The sequence below is a fragment of the Ammodytes marinus genome (assembly GCF_949987685.1).
Source record: "Ammodytes marinus genome assembly, chromosome: 3".
In the NCBI taxonomy this organism is placed as follows: domain Eukaryota; kingdom Metazoa; phylum Chordata; class Actinopteri; order Uranoscopiformes; family Ammodytidae; genus Ammodytes; species Ammodytes marinus.
The window spans coordinates 22,416,581-22,439,752 of NC_137232.1; the positions used below are offsets into that span (position 1 = coordinate 22,416,581).

General features: G+C 41.3%; 2 protein-coding genes across 2 annotated transcripts; one reads left to right on the forward strand and one right to left on the reverse strand.

The window, feature by feature from the left end:
- Positions 1 to 1,627: 1,627 nt before the first annotated feature.
- On the reverse strand, positions 1,628 to 6,107 carry ppm1na (protein phosphatase, Mg2+/Mn2+ dependent, 1Na (putative); the record flags this gene model as incomplete). Its single annotated transcript, XM_080024808.1, has 6 exons — positions 1,628 to 1,660; positions 1,839 to 1,902; positions 1,996 to 2,110; positions 2,204 to 2,321; positions 3,745 to 4,316; positions 5,702 to 6,107. 6 exons carry the CDS (start codon positions 6,105 to 6,107, stop codon positions 1,628 to 1,630), a joined length of 1,308 nt encoding a protein of 435 aa, XP_079880934.1.
- A 3,290-nt stretch (positions 6,108 to 9,397) lies between these two features.
- On the forward strand, positions 9,398 to 22,973 carry rtn2a (reticulon 2a; the record flags this gene model as incomplete). The annotated part of the gene is made up of 10 exons (XM_080053070.1): positions 9,398 to 9,428; positions 11,938 to 11,991; positions 12,436 to 13,005; positions 13,302 to 13,499; positions 18,253 to 18,460; positions 18,910 to 19,048; positions 20,473 to 20,542; positions 20,636 to 20,682; positions 20,779 to 20,837; positions 21,287 to 22,973. The coding sequence occupies 10 exons, from the start codon at positions 9,398 to 9,400 to the stop codon at positions 21,360 to 21,362; spliced, it is 1,452 nt and encodes a 483-aa protein (XP_079909196.1). The 3' UTR covers positions 21,363 to 22,973.
- Between the last annotated feature and the right edge of the window lie 199 nt (positions 22,974 to 23,172).

Genomic DNA, 23,172 nt, shown 5'->3' on the forward strand with positions numbered 1-23,172 from the left:
ATGGGTGCTAATTCCTGGGAAGTAAGGCCCTTTACCCTTTCTTCCACATATTCCTCCACCTCTCTCTTGTGTTCTTTATCCTTTTATGTCTCTCACTCTGGCCTTCTTCTTTTGTGGCACATGTTTTTTACTTTGATATAACAAGTCATTGCTACCCATGTCACCTTTGCTACCCGACAGTGTCGTGCAAAGTAATTATTTACTGAGAGATACTGTGGTCTTTCACGAGAGTCTCTGATACACATGTCACTGACATGTGGAGCACATAAATGAAGTTATTTTTAAGAGTGCAATTCTGTTTTGTTTTCATTGTGATTTATTGCTTAAGAGTATGGATTGTCCGATATTTTCTTCCCCAGACATGCAAACCACCAGTTACACACTTATATAAAATTAACTGCCTTATAAAGAAGCAAGTGCTCGACATTTGCATCTCCATGCCAGTGTGGAGATATTATTTCTCTACCTAGTCCTGGGTCTTCCCCATGACGCCAAAGGGACATCCCCAACCACCTCAACTGGCTACTTTCTACCAAAAGGAGTAGCAGCTCTGACCCAAGTTCCTCACAAATAACTCTAGTTTCTAACCCTTTCTCCAAGGGAGGCGCCAGCCATCCTCCTGAGAATACCCATTTCGGAAACTTTGGTCATTACCAATGACCATAGGGGAAGGTGTAAACAAAGATCAACCTGTAGATCGAGAGCTTTGTCTTCCGACTCAGCTCTCTTTTCGTCACAGTGTGGTAAAGCGAGTGCAATACCCTGCAATCCCTCTCCACCATGACAACGCCTCGGGAACGCACTCAGACAATACATAACATTGTTACTGTTACGGTGAGCGCCTTTAAGATCTTGAGACCACAGCTCCTTGCTGCAGCTTCAAGAATGGACACCGACCACTTGCCCCGGTTCCATGCCCCCTACCTCAACAGGGATGCCAGAAAAGCTCAGCCGAGGTGTGAGTTGAAGATCCCTCTAACAGGGGCCTCCTCCGGACATTCTCATTTCACCCCAACTACCTGTTAGGGCTCACCAGGTCTGTCCACAGTCTTCACTCACTCTTTTGACCCAACTCACAACCAGATGGTACAATCACAAAATCAATCATCGACACTCATACTAGGGTGCTCTGTTACCAAGTACACTTATGAGCATCCTCCTTATGTTCGAACATGGTGTACGTTCTAGACAAACTTTGTTTCTGTTGTTTTTAAATACAATACTAATTTAAGCCTGTAGTATGTTCACATAATCTATCTATAAGTGTCTCCCCGGAACTGTTTAGTTCAATATTATGAAATACTCTCTTTGAATAACAAATGGTTTGAGAAAATAAAGTGCAGACACTTTTTATTTATTTTTTATTTAAATTTCACTTCAATTGAAAGTAAAGAAAATGCTCAAAGACAATATATTAGTAATTTCATTTTTATTTATATAGCAAACAACAATCTGTACACCGTAAAACACCTTCTCTCCCAAGTCCCCCAAATCACATGAGGAACAACAAAAATGGAAGGAACTTCAAGAGGAGCAACATTCCTCTTGCAGTAGATGTTGTGTGAACACAACAGTCCATGGTATCCATGGAGCTGGTGAGCCTGGTAATGGTTCCATGGAAACAGCTTTAGGTTGAGTCCTCCTCTGATCCTTCAATGTCCTGAAATGTCACAAGACAAAATCTTACTCACGTTGAATACATTGTAGACATTACTTCATTTTCCGGGGTGACACTTACAGAGAGCAATAAGTGAAAAGGAAATTCATAAATATTGAAAAATTATAATTTGGTGCAGACCTAGACAAATAAGGCCTATTATTGTTGAATGACGTCTTACCATAGATTCCTGAGATCTGACAGCCATGATGTGTTTCTGATATGCAGAGATGATACAGTCCCGCCTGTAAAGATAGAAAAAAGTATATTATTTTTAAAAGGAATTCTGTTTTGATTCCCTAAATATTGTTAGGAAGGGGTTATTTGCTCAGACTCACTTGCTGGTGACGCCTCCTCCTGGTGGAAGTCCCGGAATCTCTTCTGCAGCCAGGAACTTGATCACATACACAATGTCAGGGTCCTCATCTCTGGACCTCATCAGCTGGATAATTTCTGTAAAGGAAGTTGGTCAAAATAATGTGACTATAAATCAGCCAGCTTCCACGGAAAGCTAAAGTGTGGAGTGCTTTGCAACCAGCAACTAACCTTCCACTTTTGCATCAATCTTTAGCTCCAGCTCTGCCTCCTTCTGCAGTGCCTCTTGTGACACCTGGGGGGCACCAGGGAAGCAGATAATGATGATGCTGATGTTATCCAAGCTGCCCTGCGGAGGGAGACAGAGTACAAAATGACAAAACGTTGAATAAAAGACAATTGTGATTCATGGTTTAATTAAGTAGACAGTCGTAAAGTTGATTTAAGTTAATTCATATTTTGAGATTTATTTCCAGAAATATTGTACTTTTTAGGTAAATATTTTACTTTTATCTTGACTATATTTGACAGCTTTTAAGATGAATACTTATTACTGCATATTAAGATTCAATGTTCGGATCAGTATTGGCCTCAAAATTCTAGAATTGGTCTGCCTATCCTGTGACGTCATTTCTGTTTTACCACCTGTTGGTTATGACATCAGGAATGCCAGGCATGTGGTTCAGTGTGTACTGGAACATGTAGTCTTTCAACAGGCACAGTAAGCCTTTTTAAGGGGAAATAAATAGCAACCCGTAAAATAGCTGCCAGGATATTCTGAGCTGTTGGGTAGTGAGCTGAGCTCCTGCCAACGGAGTGTCTTTGGGTCTTAATCCCAGTTGTGTGTTTCTTCCCACCTATCCCATGTCCATGGAGGCCTTAATACAGCTATTTATAGAGTGGGCTAAGGCCACGTCAGGGTTTAGACACTTACTAATGAGCATTAGGAAGACCTGTTGTAAAATGTACTTGCTTAACAGCGTCAGTGTAATCATTCCTTACAGACACCTTTCCAACCATGTTTCCCCATGCCCACAATACCCTCTTCCTAATGTAAAGCTTCCCATTCACAAATCCAGCTGATGTAACACTGTGTGTTGTAGAACAAACCAATGTGCTGGGTTTGGACCAATAGGAGGAGGTAGGAGTTCAGGATGATAATACTACAAAAGAGTTGAGTAATTAAGTGTATGCTTTACATTTTTCTAGTAATTATTTTCTTTAGTTTCTGCATTTTAGCTTGTGCTTTAAATGAACATGTAGACAAATATGTGAGGTAATGGTAAAATCAAAAACTCACAAGTATGTATTGCTTGATTTCAATCCCATTTTAATGTTCTTGCTTGTGTTCAGGCCTCCTCTGCGGATAGAGTTTGGAGTTTCTGAGTTGTAATTTATATTATTTTGAACACGTTTTAAAGCATGAGATTGAAAGGTATTCACTTTCTTGAAAACAGTAGTTGACAAAGCAATCTCCTCACAAAGTCCAATTAGTATTTGGAGAACTGCCACTAAGTGAAACTTGGGGTAAGATTGTTTTGTCAAATACTGTCTTAAAGGCCAAGAATAGCTTTTACCTTCAATTTTTATACTGTATATCAAAAAAGTATAATTGGGCTATTGAAAACAAATCAAATCAGCAATAGCAGGGGAAAATTACAACCAATGCGTAACACTAGTCATGGTCTTGACAAACCTATGTCAGATGCCTGAACCTGGAGGTACGTTCTATTCTTCCATAGCATCTTGTTTGTGTAGTGTTGACTTCTCACCTTATAAAGACAGAGGTCAATGACTTGTGTGCAAATCTCTCTCAGGTCATCGCACACCTGCAGACGGCTACGTACAAAGGCACACAGTTCCTCATTACTGATGGCGTCCCACACACCATCACATGCTAGAATTAGGAACTCGTCTTCGGGCGTCCTCTCCATCTCGTACACCTCCGGCTCCGGTGACACAAGCTGCTCTGTCTGCGGCCTCCAGTCCACCTCCTTGAAGTCAAAGTCACCCAGCGCTCTAGAAACGGCCAGCGAGCCGTTGACCCTTTGCAGGGTCACTGAGCCTCCAGCATTCTGGATACGCTCCTTTTCTCTGGGGTTAAACGGTTTGTGGTCCTCTGTGTAGAAGACTACCTTGCCGCCGCGGCAGAGCAATGTGCGGGAGTCCCCACAGTTGATAAAGTAAATGTAGCTTGGTGAAATCATGACACATGCTGCTGTGGAGCCACTGCGATCCCAGTGTTCCTTGCGAGACAGTTTATGCATGTGGCGGTCGATGTCCAGGAAACCCTTGCAGATCCCCTCCTTCACTTGCTCTGGGTCCTCGTTAGCATTAACCCCACCTGCAGGAAATGATGGGGAAACTTATGGTTAGATTCACTCCATTCTGAACAGTTTCTGGCACATGTTGGCTGTTTAGAGTCCCTATAACCTTGGGATTTGGCTTGTCCTTGGCTCCAAAATGTAACTACTTATTGGTAGGTCAGAGAACTAAAACATTCAAAGGGAAGATATCTTCATAGTTCGAGTAAAACTTGGGCAATAACATCCCCAAAACAATAGTACTGATTGTTAAGTGTCAAATACAAATTAGTTGAGTTGGACTTATATAACCTTTTAGAAATGTACTTTTCAAGTGTTACCTTGTCATCATCATACATAGCAGTAACAAGAGTTAGAGACCAAAGATTGCAGCCATTTATTTAGTTGTGATTATTTATCTCAGATACCGATACTGTCAGATATCATAATTATTCAAATGTTATTTGTTGGTGGTCATATTATGTGTAAAGTTATAAAGGCTTAAAGGTGCTTTAAGCGGAATGGTTCTTTTAGCTAACTTCCTGTCAGTTACTGCAGTTAGCAGTCCCCTCGCTCGTCCCTACGTCACCACATTAATGCACTGCGGTCTTCAAGCAGTGAGTTATCTAGCATCTCCTCAGATCCATAAGTGTGATAAAACATGATAAAAACAATCAAAACAGACATTGGGAAGGATTTGTACCTGCTCCGTCATTGTAGGCGCATACACATTCACCCATCTGTTGCTCTGGCGTGCACCGGCACTGAGACCATGGAGTGTATATACTATATATGAGTGAGACGGGTATTGGTTTGTAGCGTTCTCTCTTCTGATTAGATAAAAATTTTGGGATCCTCCAATAAGTTTATTTGCCGATTAGGCTACATGTAAAGCAGAGATCGGCTTTAGTGATCACTGTATGAATAAAGAGCAATTTAACACTTATATTAACATAAATAAACCGCTTACTTCACCTTTAAGCAATTATGATTTAATAGAGCATAATATGCAAAATGCAAAAAGGTTTAAATGTATTTGAACCCATTTATTTGAACGGTTTCAATACAGACGTAACTCATAACTTCAGCTCCTTTCACAATTTGCAGAACTGTTTAATTGCGACACTTTTTTAATTTATATATACATATATCTGTACATATATACATATACATATATGTTAAATGGGATTTTATAATAAATAATTACATTTAACAAAACGGATTATGGAAATTTTAATAGGTTCATTCATCAGTGTTTTCAGTCCAATAACTGATAAGTAAATAGCAGGCATGTCGACCTGATATCCATATTGGATCAGAATGGGTACCATCCCTATTGGAAATGCTCAATTAGAAGTGGATTGGAAAGAATCGCAAGTTTTCCATATCATGAAGAATTAGATATTAGTCACTAATCGTTCTGTACCTGTTGCCAGGATATGATCCAGCAGGTTTATGGAGCAGTACTTGGCCACTGTGGAGCCTGCATGTCCATCAAAAATAGCAAAGTATTCCCAGTCTGTCAGGGATCCTTTCAGCTGGGGCATGCAGGTGTGGGCATCCTCCATATGAGTCCTCCAGCCCTGCATGCTTGCCACAGCATAGTTTAGCCCAGATGGAGAACTCCCCTCTGAGACATTCTTCTCCAAGATGGGTCGATCAAGGTATGGGCTCGGCATATAGTTGTCCTCATCCGGACTGTCTTCCTCCCCGGGCTCCGATTCCCTGACCCCCCCTTTGAAGAGAAAGGTGACCATCTTCTCTGTCTTTCTGCCCAGCTGGCGGAGGAAGGAGGGCACTTCCACATTGCTGGCCCGCCTGGCCGTCCTCATCACCCCGCGGAGCCTCTTCTCAAGCTCCCTGCTCGACCTCGCAGCAGCTCGTCTCCTCCTGGTGCGCCTCCTCCGGCTCTGTGTTTTCTGAGACAGTTCCAGCTCAATTGTTAAGTTTTGGCAACCCAAGAAGGTAAGACAGAAAGTAGAATTATCCTGTTAAATTAATGGTTGGTTTTCTGTTAAAAATAATCAGGACAATTTTTACATCCCTTCATCTCTTTTCTGTCCATTTTACTACCGGGTGTATTCGTTGCTCTGTTTCTATTTCACCTCCCTTCTTTCTCTACCTAACTCGTATCAGTGCAGTGCGTCTATGAGCCTACCTATTTCTGTTCATTTATCCCTCTGCTCTGCCTCTCTCTCTGTATGACTGCTGGATTATCACACGGCTTTCCACACAGCTTAGATGACCTGTGTCTGCATATAACACAAAGGGATCCCATAACTGTCTTTGCATTTTGTCGTTCAGCAATTTGGTAATTTGCCTTTGCAAGGGACATGCTGAGTAGGTAAACATATATTGCATAGGTATGGCTCTCTTTTACGCAGAGGGAGATCTCGAGGTATATTGCATAAAAATAGGCATGTATAATTGATCATTTATAATAATGTATGCCTCCACGAGGCATACATCATTGATTGACTGATTAATTGTATTATTGTGTCATGTATAACAATATGATGATAAATATTATATTACTAATACTAACAGAATACACCGTACTGAATTTTCTTCTACACTTTATAATAAAAGAGGCTAAAAGTCTGTTGAATTATGGTTATTGCTAAATATTAACTGATAGTATCTTTACTTTGGCAGCAGGAAGAACCTTACTTTAAAGAGGACCTATGATACTTTTCGACTTTTATGACCTATAAACGTTGTTATAATGATGTATAGTCATGTTTAACCATACTAGCGTATCAAATAATTACGTAGCTTACATGCATTTCGACGTATTCCCTGCTGACCGTCTGGGGTGGCTATGCAGAGCACTAAACACTATGGCAGCCGGTCGAGAAATAACTTATTCAAATTTCCGGGTAGTTTGAGTCACGCACCCGCAAGAGTGTCCCGAAAATCTACATCGTTTTTTGTGATGTGATTTGTGTCAGGTTGCTCTATAGCAGTTTTAACAAGAAATTAAGACCAGAAAAGTAGTATAATAGGATCTCTTTAAGTTTTTTAATAATTATAACATTTTTATTCATAGTGATAAAAGTGTGTTCATGATGAGATAAAAAGTCACTCTTCTAGAGTACTGAAAGGCTGACCTAACTTTAGAAATGCAGAGCAGTTAATTCTCCAAGTTGAAACAAAGGTCTTTCTAAAGTTGTCTCGTTTGTTGACATACCTTCCTCAAACTCAACCCCGCCCTGTGTGTGTGACTTGCTGATTCCAAGTTGTCACTGTATCTTAATCTCATTAACTGCGAGTATTTGGAGCCCCTGACCTGGTTTACGTGTAGGAACTTTGAGGTTTAACAGTTTTAAGGACTTGTTGTCCAGCAGGTGCTACTAAACCCCTTTTTATCAGCCGATGTTGGTCTCTGCTGGCAGTATTTCAAGTTAAGCATCATAATTTTACATGCACACAGCGAACAGTAAAAAAAATTTTTTTTATCTTTGAATCATTTAAGAATAACATTGATATATTAAAGTATGTATCTGAGGGAAAATGTCATAATTCTCATTAGTAAGTAAAGATATATTAAAATACTGTTAGTGACACATCCCTGTTCTGATCAAATTATATTATTTAGTTTTTTTACACTGTCTGGCTTTAAATATTATGCTCTATTTGTGTGTAATGTCTTTAAAGCAGGGGTGTCCAAACTTTTTTCACTGAGGGCCACGTACAGAAAAATCTACGAAGGGCCGGGCCACTTTGCAAAAATAACACATTTATCAGGACATGTAGCTGCTCTGATGTTTCATAGTGTCTTCGTAAATTGTAATCCTTCTTCACGGCAATACTTTACTTGCACATTAAACAGATACATCCCCCCTCTTGTTAAATGCCATTGATACACCCAGTGTTTTCTGCTTTTGTGTCCAATGTCCAGCTGGGTGAAAATAGTAGCCAGCCGAGATCCCGACCCTCCTAGGGGGCTCCGGGGGTATGCCCTCCGTGAGATTTTTTAAAGTTTTTAAAGTGAAATGCATGAATCTGGTGCACTTTGAGAGGGAAATTAAGAGGCTAAATCTGAAGAATTGTGTCTAAACAAAATGGAGACACTGTGTCAGATGAATTAGAAGCTATTGGAGAAGGACACATGGATTTTCCATAATAATATTAATTTAAAATAAAATATTATGCAGGGTCCTCTGGGATGGGCTTGGTGCTCTTTTTCTTTTATGGGATATGTTTCTCTGTGATATAATGAATGCATTTAAATTATTTAAAAACTAAAAGGGCCATATTACATTATATTTTTAAAATGTGCCACGGGCCAATCAATCAGTGTTTGACACCCCTGTTGGCCCGCGGGCCGTAGTTTGGACACCCCTGCTTTAAAGCCTTATTAGAATTTAGTTCTTATACATTTTCCAAAACTTGTTAATTTTTCTCTCTTACCTTAAGCTACACTGCTGCCCCCTAGTTTTCAGTGTTGCACAGACCTCACTTTTATTATACAGTTTAAATAAAAAAAATAGTTTGTACATTATGTATACTCCAGATGTTCAGATACATTTTGGCGTTGTTTGTACAGTTACACAAATATGTATTAACATTTTGATATGATACATGCTTATACAATGCTAATACGACCTTAAATATGCTGCTGACCTAGACTAGAGCTTCAGCCTTTCTTGCCCATCTTATGTGTTGTATATGCTCATGTTATACATTATTAATGATGTATTTCTCCCTTCTCTTACAGCCTGCTCCTATAGAATCCTGAGATGGAAACGCATGACAAGGGAGTGAAAGACACATTAGCTGTGAATGGGAGTGAACGACAGGCTCGGACCGAAAGGGGATAGTGTGTCTCATGCTTCACTGCCTTTGCTGTAGCGTTAGCTTTACATTTCAACCGCTGGCTGCAGTCACAACGATGCAAGGGCAGATAAGGGGAGGAGGAGGGAGGATGGTGGTGTGAGAGAGGCAGGGCGGGGCTGCTGAGTGACGGAGCGTGAGGCAGGCGAAGCGAGGGAGCTGCTCAACAGCAGGAAACGGAGGGAGGAGGAGAAAGGAGGAGAGTTACATCCACACCGGCACCAGAGGAGGGAGGGAGGGGGGGCTTCCAGACTGGATGGGCCCAGCGATGCCTTGATGGAGTATTATGGGCCAGGTTTTAGGATTCTCCCACTGCCGTGAGTCTGCTTCTGTTCTGTTGTTTGCCATCTGTGTTTGTGTGAGTGGAGGTCTGGGTTTGTGTATCTCACTTTACCATCGTCACATGGTTATATTCCAGTTCAGCATCCTTTCTTGCTAACTGCTGTGAGCATCGTATGTGTTAGCTCAGCCCTCCCACCCCCTTCCTATCCTCCATTCCTCTCCCCTACCTTCAATAAACACATGGCTGAATGGATGGATGCAGTGCAGGAGGAGACATATATTCTGTTGTTGTTGCCACCCTTTGATTTGAAAATGTTCATGTGGTTAAGAATGAGGAGTTTTCTCTCCTTAAACGCTTCTGTTGTGCTGGCTTATCTGTTTTTTTATTTCATCTGTTTTTGTCACAAAAGTAACCAACATGATATTCTTTACCTTTTTTAAAGAAAAGTGTTTTCTTATTATTCACACACGTGCAGAAGATAAAATGCTGTGTTCTTTGCTCTACCTGGGTTAATTTATAAGCTAATGTCACACTGGCTATCTAATATAGTGAAGGGCCTTTTAGTCCTGCCAGCATAGCTCTGTAAGGGAATGAGTGTGTGCTTACTGATCAACAGTATGCAACTAAAATGTTCAGGTTTCAATGATCTGAAATGTACAGGTCCTTCTCATATAATTAACATATTGTGATAAAGTTGATTATTTTCCATAATGTAATGATAATAATTGAACTTTCATATATTTTAGATTCATTGCACACCAACTGAAATATTTCAGGTCTTTTGTTGTTTTAATACTGATGATTTTGGCATACAGCTCATGAAAACCCCAAATTCCTATCTCGAAAAATTAGCATATCATGAAAAGGTACTCTAAACGAGCTCTTAACCTAATCATCTGAATCAACTAATTAACTCTAAACACATGCAAAAGATTCCTGAGGCTTTTAAAAACTCCCAGCCTGGTTCATTACTCAAAACCGCAATCATGGGTAAGACTGCCGACCTGACTGCTGTCCAGAAGGCCATCATTGACACCCTCAAGCAAGAGGGTAAGACACAGAAAGAAATTTCTGAGCGAATAGGCTGTTCCCAGAGTGCTGTATCAAGGCACCTCAGTGGGAAGTCTGTGGGAAGGAAAAAGTGTGGCAGAAAACGCTGCACAACCAGAAGAGGTGACCGGACCCTGAGGAGGATTGTGGAGAAGGGCCGATTCCAGACCTTGGGGGACCTGCGGAAGCAGTGGACTGAGCGTGTGCAGGAAATGGGCTACAGGTGCCGCATTCCCCAGGTCAAGCCACTTTTGAACCAGAAACAGCGGCAGAAGCGCCTGACCTGAGCTACAGAGAAGCCAAAGTACTTTTTTCGGATGAAAGCAAATTTTGCATGTCATCCGGAAATCAAGGTGCCAGAGTCTGGAGGAAGACTGGGGAGAAGGAAATGCCAAAATGCCTGAAGTCCAGTGTCAAGTACCCACAGTCAGTGATGGTCTGGGGTGCCATGTCAGCTGCTGGTGTTGGTCCACTGTGTTTTATCAAAGGCAGGGTCAATGCAGCTAGCTATCAGGAGATTTTGGAGCACTTCATGCTTCCATCTGCTGAAAAGCTTTATGGAGATGAAGATTTCATTTTTCAACAAGACCTGGCACCTGCTCACAGTGCCAAAACCACTGGTAAATGGTTTACTGACCATGGTATTACTGTGCTCAATTGGCCTGCCAACTCTCCTGACCTGAACCCCATAGATAATCTGTGGGATATTGTGAAGAGGAAGTTGAGAGACACCAGACCCAACACTGTGGATGAGCTTAAGGCCGCTATCGAAGCATCCTGGGCCTCCATAACACCTCAGCAGTGCCACAGGCTGATTGCCTCCATGCCACGCCGCATTGAAGCAGTCATTTCTGCGAAAGGATTCCCGACCAAGTATTGAGTGCATAACTGAACATAATTATTTGAAGGTTGACTTTTTTGTATTAAAAACACTTTTCTTTTATTGGTCGGATGAAATATGCTAATTTTTTGAGATAGGGATTTTTGGTTTTTCTTTACTTTTTTGCCAAAATCATCAATATTAAAACAATAAAAGGCTTGAACTACTTCAGTTGTGTGTAATGAATCTAAAATATATGAAAGTCTAATGTTTATCAGTACATTACAGAAAATATTGAACTTTATCACAATATGCTAATTATATGAGAAGGACCTGTATATGCACATAGTATTAAGTTTAGTGGCATGGGCTGTCGTTTTGAATAGAGGGAAATATTTGTTGTTATTAAGCTTATCTACCAATATCTTAATGCAAAATACAATTAAGGAAGAACAGCTTGGATGTGGTAGCTTTAACAAATGAGTCATAGCAAGTTACTGCAGTGCTTCTTGGGGGTTTTATGCTATTAATAATTTCACGTTAGTACAAGGAATGGGGTATGCAGAGTCTAAAAGTGGCAACAAAACGTGTGTGTTTCTGCCAATGTTTTTTTGCTTCTGCATGTTCACTAACAGACGTATATTAACTTCAGTGTTGACTGTTTTCTCTCCAGAGGAATATGGCTCTGTGGCGTCCACTCCAGACTCAACGCCTCCATGCACTGATGGTATGAAGGCACACATGTGACACCATCCACTACTAAGAAATTATGTTTAACTGTACTTACAAAAAACATGAGATTCCTGCTTCCTGAAACCTTTCCTTTGAGCTTAACATGAAATAATACGTCTAAACACCTCTCACCTCTAAAACACGGAGGTAAACACAGGAATACATTTTAATCACGGCTACAGTATCACAGAGGGTTTCCTTCACTTTATATGAAACACTTTCTTCTCCCAGCAAATGGCACACTTTGCTGCTTTCATCTGATATAACTATTTAATCACTTGCCTTGTATCACACTGAACTAAATAAACAGAGGTCCCAACAATAGAAAAAATGCCAATTTTGTAAATATATTTTTGTCTAGGTTTAGATTTCTCTAATGTCTTGTATGTCCCTTTTGTGCGTGGATGTGACCACTTTCTCGTCTTTTTTTGCTCTGCAGGTGGTAATGAGGAGTCGGAGATGTGCGAGCTGCAAACAGCCAGGGAATGGTCTGATGATGAGGAGGAGGGTGGAGACGGAGATCCAGACGATGACGATGGACTGGCTTCATCCCCGTCCATCTGGGGCACGCCTCACCAGAGCGCCCTGGAGCTGACTTTCTCTTACATCGCCATCGCAGAGCCAGAGGCTGTGGGCACTTCGCGGCTACTCCGCGACCGACGCAGGGGGGGTGGCTCTCGGGGCAGTCGCACCTCTTTGATTCGCACGGACACCCTGGAGACACTGCTGGACTGCCCCGACGTGGACTGGGACCCTCAGGCCTTCCTCAGCCGCGACGAGGAAGTGGAAGGGTCAGAAAGGAGAGAGCAGCAGGAGATGGCAGAAGCAAGGGGGGAGACACACAGACGAACCGAGACGGTTTCGATACAGCCCTATCCCCAAAATCTCGACACAGAAACTCAGGAAAGAGACGCAGGAATCCAAAGAGAGGAGACACTGACCCAGATTGTCCAGCCTCCCCCTCTGTTCCCGTCTTCCCAGCGTCAGAGCCCCTTACAGATACTCCAGGGTGAGAAACAGTTAAGAAATGTGTTAAGAAGCTGTTTTATCGGAGAATGATCATATACCCAATTGGTTTCACAGATTTAAATCCCTTAGTAAAGATTTTGCAAGATCTGGTCTTTATCAAATCATATGAGAGTCTTCTCAGTTATTCTCCTCTGCACTAGTTACTTATTCCACCTCCCTGTGTCTGCATCAATGAGCGTCAAACCGTTCTTACCTCTTTACCTCAAACTAGCCTATTAAACAATTGTCACTGATAGCGTCATCATCACAGTGACATCATCTTCTGTTTCCCGGCAGCTGCAGCAGTCTCGCAGACCCCCGAGCCAGAGTCCCCCGTCACCAGGGAAACCATCTCAGTCAAGCTGCTCACATCTGTGCGACCCAGAGGCCCAGCGTCCATGTCAGCTGCCGCAATTGGTCTAAACTCTCAGGAACAGCTGGTCAGCGATCACTGGTTTTCAGCACTCAACCTATTGGAGGGCACCCACATAGCAGGTATCATCTCTCTGCCTTTGACTTGTTTCTGTGCCAGATAGTTTTATTGATTTCACAAATCAATACTTTAAGTAATGAAAGTATCAGATTTCAGCATGGACCTTCAAGAGCAAGGGCAGACGAAGACAAACTCCCCCCGGAAGTGCTGGCTGTTCATTTTGTCACCATAGTAACCGCCCCTAGGGATTTCAGAAATGATTGGCTAATTGTTGGGAAAGCATTCCTGGCATTGGCAGACTTTTTGGACTTACACTGCATAAAAAATTATGTCACTGTGTATCACTGTTTGACACACAGACACACGCATGCACGCACGCACACACGCGCACACACACACACAGTGTATGGGAGTTTGCTGGAGTGAGGGAGACAGAGAAAGGGAGAAAGAGGAGAGCGAGGGACAACGTCCCCTCTTCCAGATTGATGGCATACAGTCCAGAGCATCAGAGTTCAGTCTTATTTTAACTGGGCGTGGGGTTGGGGGGCAGTTACCCTTACACTCTTGATGAATGTGTGGTCAGGCTTATGAAAGAGTTTAGGGTGTCATGAGTTAATAGACCCTGAACATAGGCTATTGGAGCACAATATTTATTTTAATTTTAGGGGTTGCATATGATTTTGCATTTTAGCAACTGAAATGTGTCTCCGGACCAGTGTATTCTACCTATACAGCTGATTGTGTTTAAACAACAATATCACTTGAAAGGCATCTCTTTCCAACAACTCGTGGTGTAGTGGTTCGAGCACCCGCCCCTTAAAAGCTCAGTCTTCGTTCCAGCGGACCTGGGTTCGAATCCGTCATTCTCTGTATGTCATTCCCCTCTCTGCCCCATTTTATCTCTGTCTCTCTGCAAAAATGCCCAACAAATTCTTAAAGAAAGAAAATATTATAATTGTTTCTATAATTGTTAACTTGTTTCTACCCCATCCTTAGAATCTCCTCTATTCGTTATCGTCATGATCGCACTGAAAGGTTTTGGCTCAATGACCTAAAAGAAAATGAACCCTGGTTCTCTTCTTTCAGGTGTCAGATGTCACATGAATATAGGCTAAACACTTTATGTAAAACTTTTTATTGGATTGCAAAGGAGTTCCACAAAATTATTCTGCTTCAGAAATAACTTCTGCTTCTAACAAAGAAGGATTGTTTTTTAAGGGCTCGGAGTGATTGTGTTGGGAATCGTCTCTTTAAGTATGAAGCTCTTGGGGAGACTTGACGGGGATGTGGGCGGTGCTTTGGACAAGCTTATTTTTGGCTCTTGGGCTCTGCGGACTGCTGAGCGAGCAGGGGGTGGCCAAAAACAGCTCAGGGGGGCCGAGGGGAACACAGTGGAACCGAGAGAGGGACAGAGGGTGTAAAAAGGAAACTTAGGAACGTCAAGCAAAATGGCCAGTAAAGGTGAGACTTTAAGCTTCTACCGAAAAGAGGATAATTTATTGCATCTGAATCCACATATTTAGACAATGTTTAGGTGATCGGTTACAGTTGTGAACTTGTTGGCCGGTTACTGCAAAGAGCTGTGTTTGATTTCAGCGGGAAGAGAGAAGGCTGAAGAAAGCTATAGATTCAAGTGTGAATGTGTGGAAAACTGTTAAAGTGTACAGTAGTGGAATGTTAAGTTTGGTGACTTGAAGGTGGGAATAGAGTGGATTTCTCACTTTATTTTGATCATTGTACAAGGAGAATCTCTGAAGACGGCAGAGGTGTGTGTATGGCTTTTAACTGATGAGCTGTTCAGATGTAGCAGGGGTGTGGACAACCTATCAACAGTCTTCATTTGAATAAGCAACAGCGATTCAAATGAGTATATTTTATCTGGTTCTGGTAGGTTCTTTGTAGATAGCGGCTGCTAGCTGCAGCTGGTTTCTCTTCAATTTTTATGTTTCCTCTCTGAAGCTAAAGAGAAGCATGTCAGATCTGTACCTGTAGTACTACAAGGTTTCCTGGACATGTGATTAAGGCTGACATGACCTGTGTCAAATTAGATAGATGTTGATGTTTAAATGCGTTGGAGTCATGCTAGCTTGACGTGTGATCTATGCTGATACTGGTTGATTGGCTGCTTGCAATTATTACCACCTGCTTACTAAGTTACTTTATCATTGTACCATCAGCTTTGATGCTCTTGAAGTACTGTGGATTAATGTGTTGTGCAAAAGCAGTTGAGTTGAGTTATGGGGGGACACACACAACATTTGAAAAGTAAGAGGTACCCCCCTTAAGGGCATCCAAAGGCTGCAATGTTTATTTATACCCAACAATAAAAAATGTGTCATAGTTTATAGAATGTTTTCTGCCACAAGTAAGGAGATCATGCCCATTAATGAAGAAAAAGTTTGACGTTAATCCAGTTATCTTAGTTTAGCATAAGGGCTGCAAACAGCTAGCCCTGTCCAGGTAACACAATCCTAGCAGTGATAACGCTCTAAATCAGAATTAGAATCAGAAATACTTTATTAATCCCTGGGAGGAATCGGTTTTCGTTACTGATGCTCCAATTTTAGAATATAAATATACAGTATAGTGTGTGTGTGTGTGTGTGTGTGTGTGTGTGTGTGTGTGTGTGTGTGTGTGTGTGTGTGTGTGTGTGTGTGTGTGTGTGTGTGTGTGTGTGTGTGTGTGTGTGTGTGTGTGTGTGTGTGTGTGTGTGTGTGTGTGTGTGTGTGTGTGTGTGTGTGTGTGTGTGTGTGTGTGTGTGTGTGTGTGTGTGTGTGTGTGTGTATATATATCCTTACAAGATACAATTTAAACAATTGTGATAACATATAGAAATTACATTTAAAAATATAAAAATATTTCATACGTAAAAATAGTTGCATCAATAACTATGATATCAGTAATACAGTAAACAGCAATGGGAAACTGAAATAATAATGAAGTGACTTTGTATGGTTACAGTGAGTAGAAAGTAATGAACATGTTGCCATGTTTGTTTAATCTGTAAAAAAAAAAAAATTTGCACGTTTCGCACATATTAACAGATCAAACAGGCAGGATACAATGTTTTTGGCTGATTCCGAGTCAGGCTAGCCGTTTCTGGTTTTCATGCTAAGCTAAGCTAACTGGCTGTTCTCTGTTCCTTGCTGTATATTTACCGGAGAAAGAAAGTAGTTTCAATCCTCGAATTCTCTAAAAGAAAGCAAATATGTTTCCTTTCCCCTTAAAATACGGAATTCCAAGTCTTAACAATATGCTTGGTGATTTTATTTATGGGGTCATTCTTATGTTCCCACAGTCCTTTGGTCCCACAGCCGGATGGTCCCACAGCGCTTTGTTCCTGAAATTGGCATTAGGTCCAGGCATCACATCTGGGTGGTTAGGGTAACGGGACAGGGAGAGGTTAGAATAGGAGTGGTACACACAAACAGACATACTATTATCTATTGCTTATTTAGATTACTCATAAATGTGGGACCAACAGGCTGTGGGAATATAGACACGGTTCCGATTTATACTTCTTCAGAAGGTAAATGTTGCTCCATGTGTGTTTAAAAATAAATATTTGGTGATTAAAGGATAAATGCAGTGTGAGTAGTTCAGTACAGTGCCCATGCTTTTAGATATAGAAGCATCTTCAATGTTTCCTTGGTTTAGCATAGACCTTGTTCATAGACGCTTTCGATATTTCAGTGTTGGTTTTTTTCTATTGTTCTTAAGTAGATTAGCCTACTCTCACACCTTGTGCTGTGTAACCATGACCCACAATGTCAGCAGCACAAACAAATACGCTGCGCAGGTGTGTTCCAGGGGCATTGTGGGTATTAATTGTGTGCGGTAATGCTTATAAATAACCCACCTGCTGTCAGTGCATTTTATTCAAAGAGGCTTCCCTTTATTCTAATTCTGAGGCTTAGCATTTCCCTGAATAGCTAGTACAAAGGGCTACGCCTGTCTGACAGTGCCACGCCATCCAACATAACCTGTAATTACACAAAAAGAGAAACACTGTTTCTATTATGGCCTGTGTTCTGTAGTCTTTAGTTTTAGGGTTTTCCATTTCTTGTAATGCACAAAGGTTTTATGTTGTCATGGTAAAATGTGCTGTTTAATAGAAATCAAGCTAGATGAAGGTATCACTTTTTCTACTGCTCTGCAGGAAGCTTCAATCTCCACGGCAGCTGTTGCTGGGTGACAGAGAGAGAGAGGGACACCAACAGGGTGTGGACAGAGCTGACGTTTATAAGCAGGTGCTGTGAAAGGCTGCATTTGAAATACTCCGCGACCGCTTGTCTCCCATTTTCATCCGAGGGCTAAAATTAGCCCGAGGCCGAAGCCTGACGTGTCCTCCTAGCTGCTGTATATATTCTGTCATCCTGGAGGCTGGAAGGCCCTCCAAGCCTCCCCACCCCCTTCCACTTCTTTGGCCTTTATACCCCTTCTATCCCTATGTCAGAGGCTGAGCGAATGTAGCTCCCTGCCACTCTTCCTTCCTAGCTCCCCAGCCACTAATTTGCTGTGGCTAATTTGTGAAAACCGAAAGGATGCTGTAACTCACAATGCTATCAGCTGTGTGATAGAACCTCCTGATTGAAAATGATATCACACATCTGATATTTTATTTCAATTAATACCAACAGTATTTAAATCAAATGTCTATTCTATCAGACTTTACTGTCTCAATGGCTACATGTACGTTCTCCACTAGTATTCTCTAGTCACTAGTCATTCTCACTTTTTATCTCTCTCCTGTCATTTTTGTTGACCTTCCTGGCTTAACCATTATTTTCTTCTGCGTCCTCCTTGTCTCGTCAGTGATGGACCTGATCTATTGGAAGGAAACTGAGCGGACAGGCATGGTGCTAACAGGGTTAGTGGTCGGCCTGCTGGCCCTGTTCCAGCTAAGCATCATCACTGTGCTCTCCACAGTCTCCCTGGCTGTTATGTGCTTCACCATCTCAGTGCGCATCTACTACAAAGTCCTCCACATCCTCAACTGGGGCGATGGAGAGCACCCCTTCAAGTAAGCTTTGTAGCTGTGCTTTGATTTATTTTTTAAAGACAGCGGGCATTTCTCCCTTTGTTTCATCCTCTTATACTCAGCCTTTATCTTAAATAAAACAAGGAGAGTGCTCTACAGGGAAAAAATAAATAACACACAGAGGTGGATTCACACCATTCAGCCGTGGTGCGTATATGTTTTAAGTGCCTGAGCTCTCACAGGCAAAACATTTTCCGATGGAATTCCTATTTTCTTTCTTTATCTTGGCAGATGTCTGCTCTGCTTGCATGCAATAGAAATAAAATATTGGCTTTGGTTTTTCTATTTGCATAGCTGGGGTTATGAAGAGGTCTGTGCCTTTAAGTCATTGTTAAAATATAACAATATGTTAAAAATTCTGTTTATCATCAATTTGAGCTGCTTTTATTCTGCTTTTCATGTCTTCATTTAGTTTTTTCATTTCCTCTCAGGACATACTTGGACCTGGACGTCAGTTTCAGTGGAGAGGAAGCCGACCTTTATATGCGGAAAGCCATCGTCATGACTGTGTCAGCTGTCAACTCTCTAAAGAATCTCTTTTTTGTAGGAAACCTCTTTGAGTCCCTCAAGGTATGCTAAGCCAACTAATTAAGCTAGTCTTAGTTGATTTGTGGGTGTGTATTCACTCTCCTAATGAACTGTCCTCAAAGACTTGCTTCACCTTGTCTGGAACCTCTCCCCCTCATTAACCCCGATGTCAGTCAGTCTCTGCATTCTTTCATTTTGCTCCATCATCCATCATCTTCATCCCTCCATCTCTGGAGATAACAGCATCGCCATGTCAACCGTCTCCCTCATTAGAGCTACAGACTCTAGTCCTAAAATAAGGGCAATAACTCTGACGGCAACTGTCAGCCCCAATAACAGATTTTGGTAATCATATGTAGAGAAGTCAGAAAAAAATATTTGTAATGAATTTGAATTGGTACTAACATCATTAAAAGGAGGCAACCTACCTCGCTTTTCTCATCTCTGCTTTTCCTCCAGTGTCTGGATAGGCCTGTTTCTTGCAGAGCCGAAGCATTATGCATTATTAGCATCACATTTTGTTACGCAAAGTGTGCTGCCACAGTATACATTTAAAGTTTTTACTTTATATTCACAGGATGAGAACATCTCTAAAACAATTTTTCCAAAGGATTTCGAGAATTTTAAAACTACCGTATCAATCTTAAAGGGAACAGAAAAGGATCCTTCAGTGCTATGGCACAAATATAAAATGATAAAATGATTTGTCCTTTATCCTTTTTCAAGGACAGACTAGGAATGTGGGTTTATTTCTAAATCAGGACTGATGCTACACACATCAGCACCAACCATCAGTGTATGCTTGGTAAACTTCACCGGTGTATCACTATATTTACATCATTTAAATCATCAAATGTCCACATAAATGATGGCATTTTGATCATTACTAGCGGCTGCCTTGGAGCAGACAGTCTTAACACATTTATAGTAAATGGTGAGTCAGCGCGAGCCCCTAAATCCCAGGCCCTCCCCCCTCTCAACCCTGACCTGGCCGGTATGTGACTTGACACACTGGAACAGGGGGGCAACGCGGAGACGCCCGGGATAAGCTGGAATCTCTTTCCATCTGAGACAGCAGTGTCCCCTGTCAGGGCAACACTGGATCCCATAGAGCAGGCCTGTGACGCTCTGGGATATAAGGGGAAACACAGAGAGCCATATTAGGAGACTAGTACTCCGAGTACGCTTTAATTTTTTTTTTCATTGAGGTGGGAATGATGTCAGCATGGATTGTTTTATGGAGTGGTGTTATAGATATCCACACTATATAACACAATGCAGTGAATGATGTGACACTGCAGCATGATGTAATGCTTTCTAAAATAAATTAAGTAAGCAAAAAGAACATGGAGCAGGGTTGGAAGTTTGTTCACGCCTGCAGGCATCATCGATGGGAGTTTAAAACCTCTTTCTCTCTTTCTCTCCCTCTCTTTCTCTCTCTCTCTCTCTCTCTCTCTTGGTTTTAGTTGCTGTTTCTTATGTACCTTGTGACGTTCCTGGGAGCCCTGGCTAATGGTCTTACTATATTCATCATTGGTAAGAATTGAAACCGATGTGGAAATATAGAATCCATTAACACACACACGTTCACGACAACTTCTCAACTTTTTCCTCTTTCTTCTTCTCCAGGTGTGATCGCTCTCTTTTCTCTGCCACTTTTCTACAGACAGCGCCAGGTAATAACAAATCCTTTGTACTATCACTTTAACTGGCCCTTTATTTCATTTGTATCCATCATCAATATATTTTTCTGTATTTCTGTTACTTCACAGGAGCAGGTGGATGCCGTATTTGCAAAAATCCAGGCAAAAATTGACAGCATCAAGGACACGTGAGTATAGCGCCATCTTCTGGCACAAAGTCACAATCAACACATGTTGAGAGTGTCTAACTACCCATACTTGGTAATATTTGCGAGTGTTCACGACTACCTTGTGACGTTCATTAGAGCTCACTGGAATACACAGACTTGATTAAAGAGTACATCCTGTCTCTCATATATAGAAATGCCTCTGTTGAGCTCAGCTTCTTTTTCATGATTTAGTTACCACATAATCAACAATAAGATTAGTTCAACCCTATTGCATTAGAATTAAATTAACAATAAGTTCAGGATTTGTTCAGCTTTTGTCCCAATTGTGTGGTGTTTGGGCTTACATAATAATATATTTTTAAATATATAAAAGTCATGCATTTAATCACAGCCTGCCTATGTGCATGTAAATGCTCAAAACCAAAAAGTGCCCAATTAATCACTAATCCTCCATTTCTCTTCCACAGCCTTATAAGACTTGCCCACGGCGGTGGCCCTCCTGCTGACACAACTCCCGGTGGCGCCAAACCCAAAGGCCAGTAAACACTGATGAACAAGAACCAAAAGAAACGCTCCCAGAGTTCCAGGCTGTCACTCAGATGTCTTACCCAGAAGCCTGTGCTCAGAGCTCCACTGAACGGAGCTTCAGAGACTGGGGAAGGGAAGGGAGGTTACTTAAACGGACAATGATGAGAATCACGCATGGTACTTTATACTCTGTATCTAAGTTATGGGGTTGAAGGTTTGGGGGTTGAAGCGTAATCAAGGTGAAATCAAGGTGTATGAATGCTGAATGAAATGGAAAGATTGACGTCAGAGATGAAAAAATTTAACGACGCGTGTATGTGACCATCCTTGGAAATCTTTACTGTTTTTAATATGTAAAATAATGAGTCAAGAAGTGTCTTAGGTGGTAGGAAGCTATAGTCCAAATGAGGTACTATGACCAGAAATGGGAAGTTCCCACACCGACAGCTTCTCGCCCTAGCTAAGGGAAGTCAAGCGATTTTAAGCAAGGGGACTAAAACAGGGGTCATCATTATTCATGGCTGCATAAAACTACATACATTAAGGATGCATGTGTCCACACATGCACTTTCCTGAATGCATATCCATTGTCATGATAGATAATCAGTGTGCGTGCGCGTACGAGTGTGTTGGTGTGTGTCTGTCTGTGTGTGTGTGTGTGTGTGTGATTCCTGACATGAAGCTTGCTGAAATGAAACTGTTACCTATTAGCAATTAAAGTCACATTTCTTCTTTATTTTCCAAAAACTTTCTGTTTCTTCTCATCCACACAGTTGTTCACTTTCATACACATGGCTTTTCATCTGAGTTGTTTTCTTTTATCTGCCTGTGTTTTCTCATGTTACTTCACTGCTTACGCTACTGGGCGCCGCTTTCCCTCATTTATTGATGTAAACATAGTGCTGAGCGATGGATACAGATTACCTGCTACAGGATCAATAATCAAGAAGTATCATAAACAAAGTTTATCAGTTGACGGAAAGTTCCCTATTGATTTTCAGATGCATTTCGTTCCCCTGCTCTTAATGTGGTTATTTTCAGCCTTGTAAGGAAACATGGGAGTGAAATACAGCAGGTGCCTTTCTTACTGCAGGTTATAATGCATGATCTGAATCACAGTAGCGTATAGCAACTTCAACTCTCCCTAACAAACCACTTCTCGTTACCTTACCATTGCCTTCCCGAGAATGGTGTTTTGTATGTGTACAATATGTGACAGTAACATGCGTACCATGACAAGGTATCTTATACAGAAAAGTGAATAGATACATTTTAGAAATAATAAAACGATTAAGGATACTCTGTAGCTGAAGTCCACATTTCACCTCTAGCACTTTGCTCAAAAAGTCCTCACCAGATTGTGTCTGTTCCTTATGCCTTATTGTTGCATTATTTACATGCGTGCTGCAGTTAAAAGCAATTTTACATTCACAGACATGATCCATGAAACCCAAATTTGCGATCCGTAAGCCTCAGAAAAAATGTCCTGCTTAGTATTGGACGTACAGTAGTTGTGCATGAACACACACAAACTGGGCTCATTTTCTTTCCAACTACAATTTATTGTTTGTCTTGGATTACTTTTAAGAGAATCTTCAGCAAAGAGAATAGCGATAACAGCGAAATAAAAGGTGCTTGTATCCTCATCTATCTTAGGCATATACAAAAAAGGTTAATTCAATAAGTTTTATCTCTTCAAATTATATTAAAATACGACTTCTTAGAAGTCACCATATGCTTTGTTTTTTTTATTTATATATACAGTATGTAGTTGCAGTGCGGTTGAAAGATGAATTCAATCCAAACAGGAAAGTAAATCTTTGTT